At 35.4% G+C, this 16,217-nt stretch overlaps 3 protein-coding genes across 7 annotated transcripts; 1 reads left to right on the plus strand and 2 right to left on the minus strand.

The window, feature by feature from the left end:
• Positions 1-737: 737 nt before the first annotated feature.
• On the plus strand, positions 738-3,578 carry LOC121237155 (phosphoribulokinase, chloroplastic-like). Its single transcript, XM_041133760.1, has 5 exons — positions 738-1,593; positions 2,112-2,196; positions 2,295-2,379; positions 2,497-2,741; positions 3,106-3,578. The coding sequence occupies exons 1-5, from the start codon at positions 1,025-1,027 to the stop codon at positions 3,355-3,357; spliced, it is 1,236 nt and encodes a 411-aa protein (XP_040989694.1). The 5' UTR covers positions 738-1,024; the 3' UTR covers positions 3,358-3,578.
• A 2,007-nt stretch (positions 3,579-5,585) lies between these two features.
• LOC121237156 (protein BASIC PENTACYSTEINE7-like) lies at positions 5,586-8,467 on the minus strand. 5 transcript variants are annotated; one of them, XM_041133764.1, is made up of 3 exons: positions 8,280-8,455; positions 7,443-7,468; positions 5,586-6,501 (listed from the first exon to the last, which is right to left on the minus strand). In XM_041133764.1, the coding sequence occupies exon 3, from the start codon at positions 6,420-6,422 to the stop codon at positions 5,721-5,723; it is 702 nt and encodes a 233-aa protein (XP_040989698.1). In that variant the 5' UTR covers positions 6,423-6,501; positions 7,443-7,468; positions 8,280-8,455; the 3' UTR covers positions 5,586-5,720. The 5 variants fall into 5 exon arrangements, with proteins under 5 accessions (XP_040989698.1, XP_040989695.1, XP_040989696.1 ...); XM_041133761.1 differs by lacking the exon at positions 7,443-7,468 and having other exon boundaries at positions 8,280-8,467; XM_041133762.1 differs by lacking the exon at positions 7,443-7,468 and having other exon boundaries at positions 5,586-6,576; positions 8,280-8,454.
• Positions 8,468-11,441: 2,974 nt separating this feature from the next.
• On the minus strand, positions 11,442-15,202 carry LOC121237159. Its single transcript, XM_041133769.1, has 4 exons — positions 14,844-15,202; positions 14,483-14,586; positions 14,240-14,324; positions 11,442-11,773 (listed from the first exon to the last, which is right to left on the minus strand). Exons 1-4 carry the CDS (start codon positions 15,075-15,077, stop codon positions 11,684-11,686), a joined length of 513 nt encoding a protein of 170 aa, XP_040989703.1. The 5' UTR covers positions 15,078-15,202; the 3' UTR covers positions 11,442-11,683.
• Between the last annotated feature and the right edge of the window lie 1,015 nt (positions 15,203-16,217).

Raw genomic sequence — 16,217 nt, forward strand, 5'->3', positions numbered from 1 at the left:
AGTGGTCTCACACCTTGTGCCAATGTCAAAGATAATTTTCTAATGCAAATGGATGGATCATGGAACCGAACCGGCTCACCCACAGCAACTGCAATACTTCTCCAAAACCATTATATAACATACAACTGCATCGAAACTCTATTCTAAAACCAAAGTTTCACAGTGAGTACAATTGATTTATTTATTTTTATTTTTTATGATAGTTGACGTTGAAGTCTTCCATGTTAATGGTAATAATTCTGAAAAGAATTCTATCTGCCATTGTTGTTATTATTATTATTATTATTTATCTCTATATCCTCCTCTATTTGTTTTTTATTTTTTATTTTTTTCTAATCTCACAGTTTGTGAGCCATGTTGAGAGGACCACATCCTAGCCACACAAAGACACACTCATAGAAGAATAGTCCAAGATTGAAATGTAAGCTTATAGGCCCCATATCTCTCCTGCTTTCCACACCCTCCACCCCTCATCTTCAACCAGCCACTCTCTTGTTTCCACGTGGCATTCCAAACATCCAAAATACAATTTAATCACCACCAAGCTTCTCCATGCCAGTTTTTATCTCAAATATTTTTTCGTTTTCAATAATTAAAGAAATATATAAGCCAGGACTTTTGTTTTGCTGGGCAAACAAATATAAAATTGGACTACTTTACCCACTTCCCATTGGTGTAGGCCACCCATGTCTTCCCTCACACCACCTTAAAATTACCTCTAAATTTGTCCAAAACCAGGGGTAGTCACATAAACCTGTAGGCTGTGAACAAAAAAGACATATCAGCCTCCCATCTCCAATCCAACGTTTTCCTTCCTTTCTAGACTGCCTTCTGCTCTCATCAACCTCTACCTTTTTCTCTTGCTTGTGTTCCAAAGCTTTCATATAAAATCAGAAGGAAGACAAGAATCCAAACCCATTCCATGTATATTCCCAAAACCAAGTAAGAATTTCCAAAAGCCAATTCAACCATCTCTTCCATTCTCAGAGAGAGTCTCTGTTAATTCTTGAGCAGAGGGAAAAGAATGGCAATTTGTGCAGTCTACAAACCTCAGTCCCTCCATTCCACATGTTCAATCTCCGCACCATCAAAAACCCACTTGGGATTTCACCAAAAACAGGTAGTTTTCTACACAACTAGTGGCAGGAAAACCAGCAAGAGATCAGGAAGCACCAGCAGCCCATATGTGATAACATGCTCGGTTGGTAACACGCAGACAGTAGTGATTGGTCTGGCAGCAGACTCAGGTTGTGGGAAGAGCACCTTCATGAGGAGGCTGACCAATGTGTTTGGAGGTGCAGCAGAGCCACCCAAGGGCGGCAATCCTGACTCCAACACCCTCATTAGTGACACCACAACTGTGATATGCTTGGATGATTATCACTCCCTGGATAGAACTGGAAGGAAAAAGAAGGGAGTCACTGCACTTGACCCAAGAGCCAACAACTTTGATCTTATGTATGAGCAGGTTAAGGCACTCAAGGACGGGATTGCTGTTGACAAACCCATTTATAATCATGTTACTGGTCTCTTGGATCCTCCTGAGCTCATCAAGCCTCCCAAGATCCTAGTCATTGAAGGTTTGCACCCCATGTAAGTATAAAATTTATCCCCCTCTCTCTTTCTCTCTACACAAACATGTTCACAAAATCCTGGAATTATTCTTGCATCGTTTAGAAAAAGAAGATTCCTGTAACCGTTTTGGTCGTTTTCTTGGAATTTACGAGAATGTGGGTTAATTTTTAAGCTGTTTTTTCTTTACTTTTTTAAAGGAGAACATTATGGTATTATTTTAATTTAAAAAAGTTTCTGTTCTTATCCTGGCAACTGCCGAGCAGGGGGCAGGCAGGGCATAGACAAACTTACACGAACTCCAGTAATCAATCCCATTTATGTGTTTGGGCTAAGCAGTTTGCGAACTGGCCACTCTATATAATCCAAGTTTGTATGTGTTGAAGCCTATGAATGTTGTTGTTTTGTATTTCGTTTACATCGTACATTTTACAAACAAATAAACAAGGAAACATATGAGAAGAAAGCAGTAGTTCTCTGATAATTATGTCCATGCACGTCCTCAGATCAATAAATCAGTTATCTTTGTCCACATTTAGGTATGATGCGCGAGTAAGGGACCTCTTGGATTTCAGTATCTACTTGGACATCAGTAATGAGGTTAAGTTTGCATGGAAAATTCAGGTAACTACTCTCTGAAAGTCTATATCTGTATCAAAGTTTCTTTTCAAAATTTTCAATTGATTTCTTTGAACCGAACGACCATGTTATGTAAATTTCAGAGGGACATGGCAGAGAGAGGACACAGTCTTGAAAGCATCAAAGCTAGTATCGAAGCCAGAAAGCCTGATTTTGACGCATATATCGGTAGCCTTTTTTAGCTTGTGCACATTTTTAGCTCAAAACTGTGCTTTGCCTTGCTACTCCTCAAAAAAAGGAAACTCAGTGTTTGTGTTTGTGCCTGGTGGGTGTGTGCGCGTGCAGACCCACAAAAGCAATATGCAGATGCAGTGATTGAAGTGCTGCCTACCCAACTCATCCCGGACGACAACGAGGGGAAGATTTTGAGAGTTAAGTTGATAATGAAGGAAGGGGTGGAGTTTTTCAGCCCAGTTTACCTGTTCGATGAAGGTTCTTCCATCTCATGGATTCCATGTGGAAGAAAGCTTACTTGCTCCTACCCTGGCATCAAGTTTTCCTATATCCCTGACTCTTATTTCGGCCACGAGGTACCCATCTCTTGAGTGAAATGTTTAGCTCATAAAGAGAATTACAATAAGAATGCTGTAAAACTGACTGGATTTGATGTAGTACCCCAGATTTTTCTCTCAAACCACGTCAGTTGCAAGCATTCTTTTCATAATTTTCTTTATAAATCTAGCACTTCTCATTAATTAATTTCTTGCACAAATCATTGTCAAAACTCAGTTAATTACAGGCTGATTCTCTAATGATCTTTTGATGAAGTGATTGTATTTGCTAAAACTCAGAAAGCACATCAACCAGCAGAATCATATAAAACTGGTTGTGATGCATGGATGCTGCAGAATATTGCCAATGACTTAATTAACAGTAATGTGTGCCTGTTTCTAGGTGTCAGTGCTGGAAATGGATGGCCAATTTGACAGATTAGATGAGCTAATTTACGTGGAAAGCCATCTAAGCAACATCTCTACCAAGTTCTATGGAGAAGTCACCCAACAAATGTTGAAGCTTTCGGATTTCCCAGGCAGTAACAATGGAACAGGTCTTTTCCAAACCATTGTCGGGTTGAAAATAAGAGACATTTACGAGCAGATAATCTCCAGCAAGACCAAAACTCCCTTAAAAGCAACAAAAGCCTAAAAACTTGCCTTGTGTATTGGACAATGCAGCAAGCCTCTAAAATCATCTTCCACTTTCGCAGCCATGTCTCAGTTTAGTGGTGTTAGCCTATTATTGATGGGAGAGACAACACTCTGTACGGACTTATTGTAATGCTGAGGAGCCGTGTAATATAGAGAAGTGAACACAGACATGAAGTTCTGTTAAGAAGTTAATAGAAGATTGGGTACCTTTTTCTGGCATTGTTTTTCCCATGAATTTCTCATACTGTATTGCATCACCATTAAAACCACACTGTTTTCTTTTTCCTTTTGACCTCATGGTTGTCTTCACTTTTGTTTTCACGCACAAAAACACGACACAAAAAGCTAGTACTGTCGTTAAGTTTCTTGGACGGTCCAAGAGGTTTGAAATGGCCAGGCAAGGAAGGCAGAAGGAATTTTAGCATACTAAAAAACTGTATATCCATCAACAACAATGCTACTCTTTGCTCTAATTTTGTAATCCTTGCCTCATTTGTTATTGCAGATGAGATGAGATTAAAGTTAAAAGTTGAATAAAATATATATTTTTAATATTATTTTTATTTTGGGATTTGAAAATGTTAAATTGTTTATTTTATTTTGTGTGAAAATTTAAAAAAGTTATAATGATTAGAGATGAGTTGAAAGGAGTTGTGAAAACAAATGAAGTCACATCCATGTAACACATTTTAAGTGACCTTATATAAATGATTTACTGACGCATGAAACCACTAGAAATGCACCACATCAATAAAGGTCACAAAGGATGAAAAAAATAAAATGGTCATAAGAAACAAAATGTCCTATGCTTGCAAAATCCATGGCACAGCTCGTCTCATGTAAAATCTTTTATTTTGCAAGCAAAGCTGCTTGAAAATAGACAATTACACATAGTTTATTATATGTAATATTTTAAGTAATAAGTTCATCCTTGGTTTAAGATTTTGAGTGAATCTGAAATAATAAGAGTTTAAATAAATAAATAAGTCTCAGCATCGATGTGTAGGTCTATGAGATGAAAAACAATGTTTGCCTATCTATCTATCCATCTATGCGTGTGTAAAACAAGGTTTACATGCTAAGTACTAAAATTGACAATACCCAGAACCTGAAAGTTGGAGGCAGAGAGGCAGGGGTTTAATGCTTGAGTTTAAAACCACGAACAAGGAATAATCAACAACTATTTTTCCAGCTTTAACCCAAAAAGATTAAAGGCAGGGGTTCAATTTCCTATGTTTTACCGAAGTTAAAGGATCTTTGTAACCAATAGAGATACGTTTATAGGAATCTATGCTTTTAGCAAAGGCATTCTATTATGTAACATAGATCAGAGCAAGAGGAATATAGGATTAACGGTTAAATCATCCTAATAGCTCGAACCTAGTGAATATGGTACAACATACATTCAGACTATATCGACAAAACCTTCTAAAAATGTAAAAGAAATCTCATAAAAATCACTGAAGATGATGAAACTGCCAAACGACCCGCTTGTTACTGTTGAAACTCATGCCCCAGAGAGTTGAATCCACAGGATTCTTGAAGTATTGTATGTGGAACAGTGGATGGCACCCAAAAAAAAAAAGTGGCTCTATAGAAGAAACAAAGAACAACAGTCAGAGAACTACAGAAGAAAGGATTTAACTTTATATGCCTTTACTTTTTTGTTTTGTCAACATAAATGAGGGAAGGGAAGTGTACTAGAGAAGAAAGGACTAGAAGTCTCTAGACATTTCCTTTCTCCCCCTCCAAAGAAACCTGAGCAACAAACTGAGGAGAGAAAAGTGTTGTTCAGTTCTCATTTATACATATCCTACGCGGACTCAGAACATTATACTTGAATGATAACACAGCAAAAGCATGAAAAAAATTCATAAATGGTATAGTCCACATAATTCATAAATATGACATTGATGTATACTCCCAAATGCAATCCCCACCAGAATTCCACCATCTCATTAAAAACATGGTTGAATTTTCTTAGCTCATTGAATATACAGCATCTTAAGCTCTACTTTAATGTATATGTGAGTACATATAAAAAACAGTTAATTCAGACATTAAAATTAAATAATTGGAAAACAAGCCAACGGTGCAAGTAATCAGTGGAAATACATGTTGATTACCGGATTTTGTATTTGAAAGAATATTAACAATCTCGGGGAAAATACAAGCCAACAAAACAATGGAAGGAAAGCAACAACAGCCAATGGCAAAGCAAGAAAGTGACGTCATAAGAAGGCTCCTCCATTCAAAGCAGCAATTTGTTCCAAATAAGTTCTAGAAGCAGGAAAGATCATAGAAACTACATATACATTCTACTTAATGTGATTATCTTTAAGATACAGCAACAAACCAGATCTACTTGATTATGACAAACTTGTTGGTACCGTGTCTTGCCCAATGGTCCTTCAAGTCAACTGGACGAGTAAGATCATGACCTTCAGCTGCAAGTCTCAGTAGAAGTTTCCCATATGCTCCATTGCTCATCTTTCTCCCAGCCATGCGAGCCCCAGGCCTTGTAGAGCTCATAGGCAGAGGATATTCAGATATGTTAATGGTGCAACATGAGGATTGCCATCCACCAGCACCCCATTTGTAGCATAATCTAGCAACACCTGTACAAGAACAGTATGGAGGCGGCACTTCAGAGGAATCAAAGCCTGCTTTGTCCATATCAATATTAATCATCATCCTTTTTTCACGTTTTCCGTCAGGCATACTTTGTCCCTTTGTCTTCTTGGGAGTCTTCTTGGCTTGCTTTGGCCTGAAAGCCTTGGATGAAATTTGATTAGGACTCTTCATAGAATTCTTCTGCTTCCTACCCTTGGCAGTAGTAGTTGTTGAGTTGACATTCTTCATTGGTTCAGTTGTAGCAGCAATTGTTCGGATGGGACCAACAGGAAGACTGGGTTCAGGGTTGGTTTGAGTTCCTTGAAAAGGATTTGAGCTAGTTTTTGATGCAGAGAGAAAACTCCCTGGATAAAACCAGGTAAAATGTGGAACAGATGCCCCTGCAGTAGCTTCAGGTATCATTGTGTTTCTATTGGAGTAGGTTCCCATCTTCACAACAACTTGATGTCTCAGCTCTGCTCTACACCTAAAGACTGCTCTGAGAAAATCCTAGTACCTTATCTGCCATCTGTATCAACACAAGTGAGCAAAATAATGAAATTCCCAGCCCTCGGCAGTATTTTTTGTTGAAAGAAACACAAATCTGCATAAAAATAAATGTTTCACTCTAGATCAACAAGCAGGGCAGCATAGAGTTGGAGAAAAATTATCAGCAACTAGAAAGCAAATCAAGAATTATTAATACCCAACCCAAATACGAACCTAGAAAAAACATATTCGAACAAAGGCACTGACATTACAATTGGCATTTGAATTTTTCAATCACACAACAATATAAGAAAGTCTTTGAATAACAAATATTAACTCTGCATGATTACTACAAGTACCATATTATTAATGAAATATAGACCTGCCTACCTTCCACACCAGAATAAATGAAGTTTTCCGAAAAAACCTGCTAGTGGAGGAAGACCTCCTAAGGATAAGAGACATCGGAATCTGAATGCACGAGATCTTAAGATTTAGAGCTCCTTACAAATACTTGGAATGATAAATAAGCAAAATCCCCAAGTCATTCCGCACAGTTTTCTTACAAACTGTTCGAATTATACTGTAATAGAAGTTTTCAATTCAACAGTTGCAAAACTATTCTTAAAGGATTTTTTATTTGTGAGTTAGTGAGTTAATATCATGAGGAGTCTCTTTGTGAGGGCATGGTACAATATGAGAGGCCACCTTATTAACCCAGAATCTTAAGCCAGAGGATTTAGGTCTATATCAACTGCTTACACTTATCACTGTTACTCGACGTGGGATTTGACCACATAACACCCACAATCTCACTCACACAAATATTCAAACAGTTCTGAGCCCAGATGAAGCCAGCGTGCTCAAGCCTCAAACATACAGACAAGCACATGCACATGGACGCAAACACACTAGGCATGCATGCATGCGCATGTACACAACGTAAATATAAAAAATTGAAAACTTTAACTAATGACGTACATTGTGTCGACAAATTGAAATGTGCCCTAATAGAAAAGTGGAAAGAAAAAAGAATATTAAAAACAAAATATTAAAAAAGCAAATTAACCTGTAATTTGATGAGCAACTCGTACAAATGAAGTAGAATGAAAAATCTACTGCCATAGGAGCAAGAGGCATAAACTTTTCAAGGTAAACACAACCCAAAGGGCCAAAGATTACATCACAATTTTACGAAGAAAAGCACGAAAATTTCAGAGCAAAAAGGACCTCCCGGCCGAAAAACAACTCGAAGACTCATTTGCGACACTATTCCACCCTCGTGCCGCACTTAAAATTAGAAAGTCAAATTCTCCAGAATGCTTTCTCAAAGAGAAACAAGTGCCCAAATGCAGCAGGGTGCAAGCTTTACCACGCAGAAAAGAACCCCAAAATCACAACAAAATCACGCTTCGAAAAGCACAGAACTTTAAGAGAGAAACGATGTGGAAAAAAAAACCCATATCAGAAACCCACTCTAAGATCGAATATTAAAGGTAAAGTACCTACCAAATAAAAGTACCATCGCTCACAAACACCATTCATACCCAAACTTGCCTTTCAAAAACGTTAGATAGAGATAAGGAAACCCATCAAGGACAAACGTCAAAGCAAGCTTCAAACAGTAGATAGTAAAGACCCCACCTCTTTGGAACAAAAGAAAAAGTTAAAGAAGAAGAAGATCAACACGAAAGCTTCAAGCAGAGGGGCTTCTCGCAAGGTAGAAAGACCTACCAGAGGGAAAACAATTTTTTTTTTTTTTTTCTCTTTATGGATTTTCAATGCTGCATTTTAAGTGGGAAAACATTACCATTTTACCTGGAAAAGCAGTTCCCTGTACTATGCTTCACTGCAGCAGCTGACCAAAAGAAATGCTTGCTCTCTCACTCTCTCCCTGTGCATGATATATTGGTTTCAGAATCAGGGGATGGGTTGCTCATATCTCAAGGGACTGGGACTCCACTACTCAGCCAGTTTCTCAAATCTCAAAGAACTGTGTTCTTACTGCCGTGAATTGGTCAGCCCACGCCATCATATAAGTACGTGCGAAACACGCTCCAATAGCATGGGATCTTGCCAGCTGAAAAGGAGAGTCAGTAGCGCCTGTATTTTTTAACCGTCCTCTCAATTATAAAGGAGTTAAAAAGTAAACTTTGCTGCACGTCATTTTCACTATCACTCTTTGTTTGCGTTTAAAAGCCACTTTAATTGATTTTAATTGATTTTTTCTTATTATTATAATTTTTTTAAATTTTTATATAAAATATAATAAATAATTTAATTTTTTTAAATTCTAAAATAATTTTTTTAAATTTTCATATAAAATAGAATAAATAATTCAACTTTTATTCTATTATTTACAAACTATGTCAACTCTTCTATAAATCCAAATCACTCCATAATATTCTTTTATTTTATCCTTATTAAACAAATTAAAATTTTCTAATCATCATCTATACATTAAATATTTAATAAAAAATAAAAAATAAAAAATAAATCATATGTGATATATATTGCAATAATGATGAGTATAATTTTTTTATAGAGAAATAAGATCTTTTTTTAATATGAAAAAATTATTCTAACCACAAATAAATTATATAAAATAATCTCACAAACTGATGTACTATGATGTGTTTCGTTAAATTGTAAAATTACTTTTATTCTCAAAAAAATATAACAGATTACATAAAGTCGTGTTAGTTTATAATAGAGGTGCTACCCGCATAGTACGGGGTGGGGGACCCCCTCCCCGCCCCGCACCATGTGGGGGGTGTGGTTTTAACCCCGCACCCCGCCCCCAGGAGGAAGGGGCGGGGTTGAAATCGCATCCTGCTTAATTGAGTGATTCATTGAATCTATAATTTTTTTTAGTCTAAATTTTTTTTAGACTCAAATTATAATATAATGTAATTATAAATTTTATTCAAAAAAATATAAACTCATTAGAATTATATTTTAGATAAACTCATTAGAGTTATATTTTATATTGTCTTGGCCTCTTTAGTCAACTTTTATATAAGAGGTTAAGGTAATACAATAGTCATTTATTTTAAAAATAATTGGAGTTCACTTAATATAGATCTCATATTTATTAATTTTTTTCAAAAAGAGTACATGACGCCTATACATTTACGACTATAAATATATATCTAATAATTTTCAGGCTTTTAGTGAAATAGTACTCCTTGATGATTGATATGGGAAAGTGACAGCCTCTCTAGTAAAGGTTACACCACTATTTAGGATTTATTTACATATTTTTGGAGCTGAATATTAGGTCTAGTTTGTTTTCAAATCATTTCATATTTTTTAGTTTAATTATTACAATTTTTTTAAATTTTTATATAAAATATAATAAATAATTTAATTTTTTTAAAATAAAAATAATATTCAAAAATAATATTTTATTTAATTTTTATCTCATATGTATAATCAAACGAGACCTAATATGCCATACTAGACTCTCAAAAGCTACAGTTAATTTGGAGTCTGGACTGAAAGGAATATTTGTGCTGTCCCTAAAATTTCAACGATCAAAATTTTCTAAAATTCTTATATGAACTTAGGAGTTGGCGACAAATTAGCCATAAAATATGCATACGGATAATAATAATCTATCACGAGAGATTCATTTATATATGATAAATAATATTCATACAAATTACGTACACTTTATTTAAAGAGTAATGTTATGTACAATCTTTATTTTAGAAACTGCAATACAAATTTAAGTAATTTCATCTTTAAAATGTTTTAAAATTATAAAAACATCTCTCGTTTAATAAAAAGACTGCACATACAATTTTTAAGTGAAGATTATAAATAAAATTTCTTTTATTTAAAACATATAAATAAAATATGACACCCACGCATATTCCACTTAATCTAAGTCATAAATTTAACAAGAATTTTAAGAAATCGCCCTCCCCCTTCCTTCAGTCAAATCAAAAAAAAAAAAAAAAAAAAAAATCTGAAAAAAAGGAGTTTCATTGGCTGCTAACCATCATAAACAGTTTATTAGGAGGGTTGCCCAAGAAACTTGAGGATCAAAAGCCAATTGGATTTCGAGTAAAAACATCTAATTTTCAAGACACTTACGTGACATGGAAATCTTCTATTTCAATTATCTTAAAAATGATTAATCTTTTGGACTGTTTTAAAATTATAATTGGCCGATTCCATAACAAATATTATATTAATACACCGACTTATATATAGCAAAATTCATGAGGCTAACATGTCTTAAATAGATTTCTAAAATCTAATCTACTCCCTTTATTCTTACATATCAGTTTTTTGAGGCATCTCGTGTTTGACTGGTAGTGGATAGGCCCTTACCTGCAAATCATTTTTTGGAAGGCCCAAGAATGCAAACAAATGCCGAATTACTCTTGTTATTTGTTCTTAAGGGTATTCTGGGTTCTTCGTGATTCGTTGTGGAAAGGAGACAGAAACCCCAGCCATTGAGATTCTTGGCCATACTAATAGGTGGTGTTGTTTTCGGAGTCAGAAAGCATATCTGTCAACATCAACCTTAGACAAGTATTTTGTATATAAAAAAGAAATTAATTTTTTAATAATAAATCCTATTCTTTTTTAAAAAGACTACATATCGCTTGCGTAGCATTATTCTTAATTTTAAGTGCTTAAAATTCTCTACCAAGTGATTAATTGATTTTTCATTTTGGTGGGATAAGTCAAGGCATTGGTGGGAATACACATGATCATTGCTCACTGAACCCTTGCATACTCTCACTATTTCCTTGAGAAATATATACTTCCCACAGCATTAAGAGGAGAGATGAAATACCATATTAGCCATTAGAGAAACAGCTTAGTCTGCTATCTGCTAATCATAGTATAATCCCCTCCAACACCTTTTTGATGTTGTATATCGGGGATTATGTTATTCCAGCCGTCAGATCTAGTTTGAACATTATTTTCATCCCCCAAAAAATTTCCCATCAAAGACAATTCTTCAAGAAACTAGTTTATCAAATAAGATACTGTTAATCATCTTGATCCATAACCTCGAATTGAACATATCAATTGCAGCAATCAGCCAGCTACAGAAACTTGTTCCACAACCTGCGGGCTCTAGGGATGGATTCTGAGATGCAAAATATTAAAACGGGAGGAAAAAAATGCAAAGACCATAGGTGAACTTATTCCTCTTTCATTCAAGGAGCTGGCAGAACCTATAGAAGACTCCAGATATGTTAACCACAAAAACTCAGCTTCTTCATCACTTTGGCATAAGCTACAGGGACGATGCCAGGTTGTCTGAGTCTGCGTTTTGACTTCTTTGACTGCATTAAACAGCACCAGTTCATTAATTTCATCAACTGAATTCATTGCTCCAAAATCAAATATCTTCAAGCCATGATTTGCAGCTTTCTTTTTTGAATCGGCCGAATGATAGAAACACTGTCAAATATTAACAATATGCAAAAATATAAAAGTAAATTCACACATTAGTGAACTATTAACAGTTCAATGTCTCAATCTTAAGATTGGGTCAATGTTTTGAGTGCATTTTAGGGCATTCATGCAATTGTCCCTCCGAACATTGAGAAAGAAGCAGGTGCTCCCATGCACATTCATCCCACACATTCTTAATGATCCCCACATTTCACAATTCTTCCCCAAAACATCACATCTTCATTTGCAGCGTTCTATAAGCTTTTATTTGGAAGGGTTGCATGCATTGTTCTAAAGCGCATAGCATCAAGTGGCCAAACCCCTTCTCACAGAAGAAACGCCTAGTCTCCTACTGATCAATCAGATAGAATTAAGATTCATCTCCCTTCTTGAATTTTCTTTCAAAAGGTGAATAAATAGAAAAATAAGAACGAAAGAAAAAACACTTAACGAGGAGTTCCTAGTAAGAACATTCTTTTCAACTTTTGACTAGTAGCATGACTTCCACCGACACTGGACAAAACTTCTAAATCTCTCCTCAACTGGTTTCCACACCATCTTGGATCTACTTCAGCACCAAATGCAAAGGTGAGATAACTGTAAGGCAACTCTCTCACTCTGTAGTTCAAAACTTTGCAACAGTTCAATGTTAAGATTCACTCCCATGCACATTGCTACCAACAAAATTCAACTTGAATTTCAGGTATTCCTTTGCTATCCTTCAAACTGCAAATCAATTCCCTTTCTCTGCATAAATCCTGCTTAATACCTTCCCATCTACACAGAAAATAAAAGCAAATAGGATATCCAGCACCTCCTCTGGAGCAAGGGAAAACCCCAACCTAGAAATGCTACAGTAAATAAAATATCTTAATACTATACTAAGGGGATGTTTGGACATAGAGATGGGATATGAAATTCTCAAAATTATCAAAACTTCTTATAATCTCATTCCCAAACATCGCTTAAACACAAAATACTTTTCAATTTGAAATCTTAACTTTTTCATCTAATTATTACCTAATCATTATCCAAACACAAAAAAAAAAAAAAAAAAAAAAAAAAAAAGGATACAACTTTTACAAACTCCAAAACAAAATACAAAAACCAATACAACTTTTTCAAACTTCAAAACAAAAGTAATATTAAAAAATTATATTCAAACAATATTTTAATTTTATAATATTTTTATCCAACTTGTTCTCTCTCATTTCCCAAAACCCAATAAAACATCTTAACTCAAACCATTCCATTACTATTCACAGAATTTTGAGATACTCTAACAAACATTCTAACAGCAACATCCTTGAATTAGGTAACTTATAAAAAAAAAAAAAAAATCCTTGGATTAAGTAGCAAATTCAGCATTCTTGGTCCAAAGACAGAGAAAGTATGAAGCAAATTCAAGAACAAAAATCAACCTCTGACAACACCAGCTCTAGCCTGAAGGATAAGACTTCTGAAGCAATCTAGTAAAGGCCACAAGGACACTGGGCACTGGAGTACTAGCTAGCAAGAAAGGTAAGGCAGCAAGATTGAGCAGTGCGTTTCTCATTTTCAATTTACATAATAAGCCCCAATCAGTGAGCAGCACTTGATGTTGAACTCTAGCATACCATTATTCGAAAGTCACATGTACGTGATGATATAAGCTACAAAACAAGTATCTCCTTAATTATCAAGGCCCAAAGGAAATGGAGATCTAGCATCACTCCTTAGACTTTCAAGTTGAGTTGAGATGAGTTAAGTTGAGTTGAGTTGTGAATAGTAGTATTTTGTAGGTCCCATTGAGATGAGTTTAACTTTTTTAGGTTGAGATGAGTTTAACTTTTTAGATTAAAATGTATGAAGTAGGTTGAGATGAGTTTAACTTTTTTATGGGAAGTTGAAAAAGTAGTGGGTCCCATCAATAATTGGTTTGAGATGAGTTGAGTTTGGTTCAACAACCAAACACAACCTTCAAGAAAAAAAAAAGGCACAAGTGACATTAGCAGGTTATAAATCTAAAGGTGATTTTACAATCTGCTTTCCTTGAATGGGTAAACACAGAGACTTTAACACACTTCCAACTCATATCAATTGTTTTGACGAGACTCATACTGTGGGGTCAATAAAACCAAGAGAGAAACCATAATGACACAAGCCCTCTTGAAATAAAAATTTAACACGGTTATACTACAGTCCTGAAGAAGACTGCTGGAGTCGATATACAGTTCTGAATGAAGTGGAGCATAATGTTATATGTAAATTCATTTTCACATGTGCTAATTATTTTGATGGGATTTATATGGCATTCAATTCCATAACAGATAGAGTTGATAGTTACATTCTAAATGGTATTAAAGCGATCAAACCTTCAAATGCGCATTGTGCCGCTTTCCCTCCTTCCAGCGCCTGATATTGCCATCATTCATTGTCCTGAACCTGGACTTGTAAGACCTGATAAAGAGATACCAACCATTAAAGAATGACATTTATTTCATTACAAGGGCTAGAAGGGAGTGAACCTACGAATAGAACTTCATTTTAGCTTTCTTTATCTTAGACTAAAGAATGACATTCATTTCATTACAAAGGCTATAAGTGAGTGAACCTACGAATAGAACTTCATTTTAGTTTTCTTTATCTTAGACGTGACCGGTGTCATTGGCTTTCTCCTCTTCTTCCGCTCTCGGGAAGAGACATGCCGCACTTGAATTACCTACACACATATCAACAACTACAGATAAGAATTCTCCATTCCAAGCACAAGAACACTCAAACTTCAAATTTCAATGGTGAAAATGAATCAGCCAGTTCAACCAAGGCAAGTTTTTTATTAATATTTTCTGTCACAAACGATGGCATTCAAAATTCAGAATCTTCCTATCAGGGGCATTTTCTCAGTAACCAAACAGACAATAAGGGAAATGGCTAAAAATTAAACCGAAAACAAAAATAAACACAAACCCAACTTACAGATGGAGAAACTTGGGGAGACACAAAGTGGGGCTGCAAAACTATCGAATAATGGGTCGTAGAAGATGCATTGAGGTGCCTGAAGCTGCATCTACTCGAAGCAAAACGGGAGGGTTGATGGTGCTGTGTGGAAGCGTGAATAAGGCGACGTGAAGTAGACGTAGAGAGAGACGAAAGAGTGTGGGACGACTGAAGGGCCAGAGTCCGAAGTTTCGCACACCATCTCTGCATCATTTTCGTCGGGAATTGCCGTTATAGGAATGGTTTTACCGAGGTTCGGTTTTATGTATCGCTCTTTGGAAGAAGACAGAATTGATTTGGGGGCTGTGACGAAAGTTGTTTGGGGATCTGGTTAGTGTCGCACTGTGGTCAAGTACCCGGGTTAAGAGTATTTTTGCCTTGGTTTTATGTTGTCCACAGTCTGTATAAGCCGTAGAGTTCTACTTCAAAATGATCGTGTGGTCTATTGCTATTGAATATAATTTTTTTTTATCTAAATATATACATTTTTTTTTTATTTCATGATCTTATTACCAATATGATGATATAAATTTTAATAATTCTACTTCAATATTATTTCTATATTTTTTGACCAAATCCTAATTAATCGGTTATATTTTTTATGAGTCACCTTTAATTCTTTAAAATTAAAAAATCAGACTGACTATCCATGTTTTATTATTATAGCCTTCTTTCAAGTAGTGTGCTACTCTACAAATGGAGAATGATACTCATGTTCTAAATTGAGAAGCGTTATATTTATAAAGAAGTTTTATTGATATAATTTTATCTAATATTTTAAATCTATTTTAATATAAAGGTAACTTTATTGTTATCGCCCAAAAAGAAAGAGAGGAAAGATTCATCCCCGGACATGTTAAGGTGGGTTAGATCTCGATCGGTGAAGTGTGAAGCTCCCGATAATGATCCGGGGCGGCTGTACGGTATCCGTGTGTACGTCAATAGCGGCGAATAGTATTTAAATATAGATAAAATAGTGAGAGATGAACATATTGATTTACGTGGTTTGGCAATCGGTACTATGTCTATGTCCACAAAAGTTTGGGAATGAGAACTTCCACTATAATATATTTATTTATAATCTTTCATGGTCTTTCGTCCTCATTGTATAATGAAGATCTAATTTCTCTCAACTCTTCTCTTGGAGTCTCTCTATTACGAGGTTGAAGAAGATGAAGTTTCCTAAAAAAGTTTGGCCAAAAATCCCTCCAAGCGTAAAAAAAGGGTCTCTGAAACCGTAGTCACCTTGTCCATTTTATATCCTGCACTCATTTGCTTTATGTCACTTCTTTTTACTCTCCTGACACATTACCCTTTGTCTTATCTTGTCCATTTTTTGTCCCTTTTACCTCT

Source organism: Juglans microcarpa x Juglans regia, chromosome 6S, assembly GCF_004785595.1.
Source record: "Juglans microcarpa x Juglans regia isolate MS1-56 chromosome 6S, Jm3101_v1.0, whole genome shotgun sequence".
Taxonomy (NCBI): domain Eukaryota; kingdom Viridiplantae; phylum Streptophyta; class Magnoliopsida; order Fagales; family Juglandaceae; genus Juglans; species Juglans microcarpa x Juglans regia.

Coding starts and splice junctions, on each gene's coding strand:
- LOC121237155 (XM_041133760.1), top strand. CDS start 1,025: ATGGCAATTTGTGCAGTCTACAAACCTCAGTCCCTCCATTCCACATGT. Junction 1,594..2,111: donor ATTGAAGGTTTGCACCCCAT/GTAAGTATAAAA, acceptor GTCCACATTTAG/GTATGATGCGCGAGTAAGGG. Junction 2,380..2,496: donor TGATTTTGACGCATATATCG/GTAGCCTTTTTT, acceptor GTGCGCGTGCAG/ACCCACAAAAGCAATATGCA.
- LOC121237156 (XM_041133761.1), bottom strand. CDS start 6,422: ATGGGAACCTACTCCAATAGAAACACAATGATACCTGAAGCTACTGCA.
- LOC121237159 (XM_041133769.1), bottom strand. CDS start 15,077: ATGATGCAGAGATGGTGTGCGAAACTTCGGACTCTGGCCCTTCAGTCG. Junction 14,325..14,482: donor ACTAAAATGAAGTTCTATTC/GTAGGTTCACTC, acceptor TCTCTTTATCAG/GTCTTACAAGTCCAGGTTCA. Junction 11,774..14,239: donor GGCACAATGCGCATTTGAAG/GTTTGATCGCTT, acceptor TGTTTAATGCAG/TCAAAGAAGTCAAAACGCAG.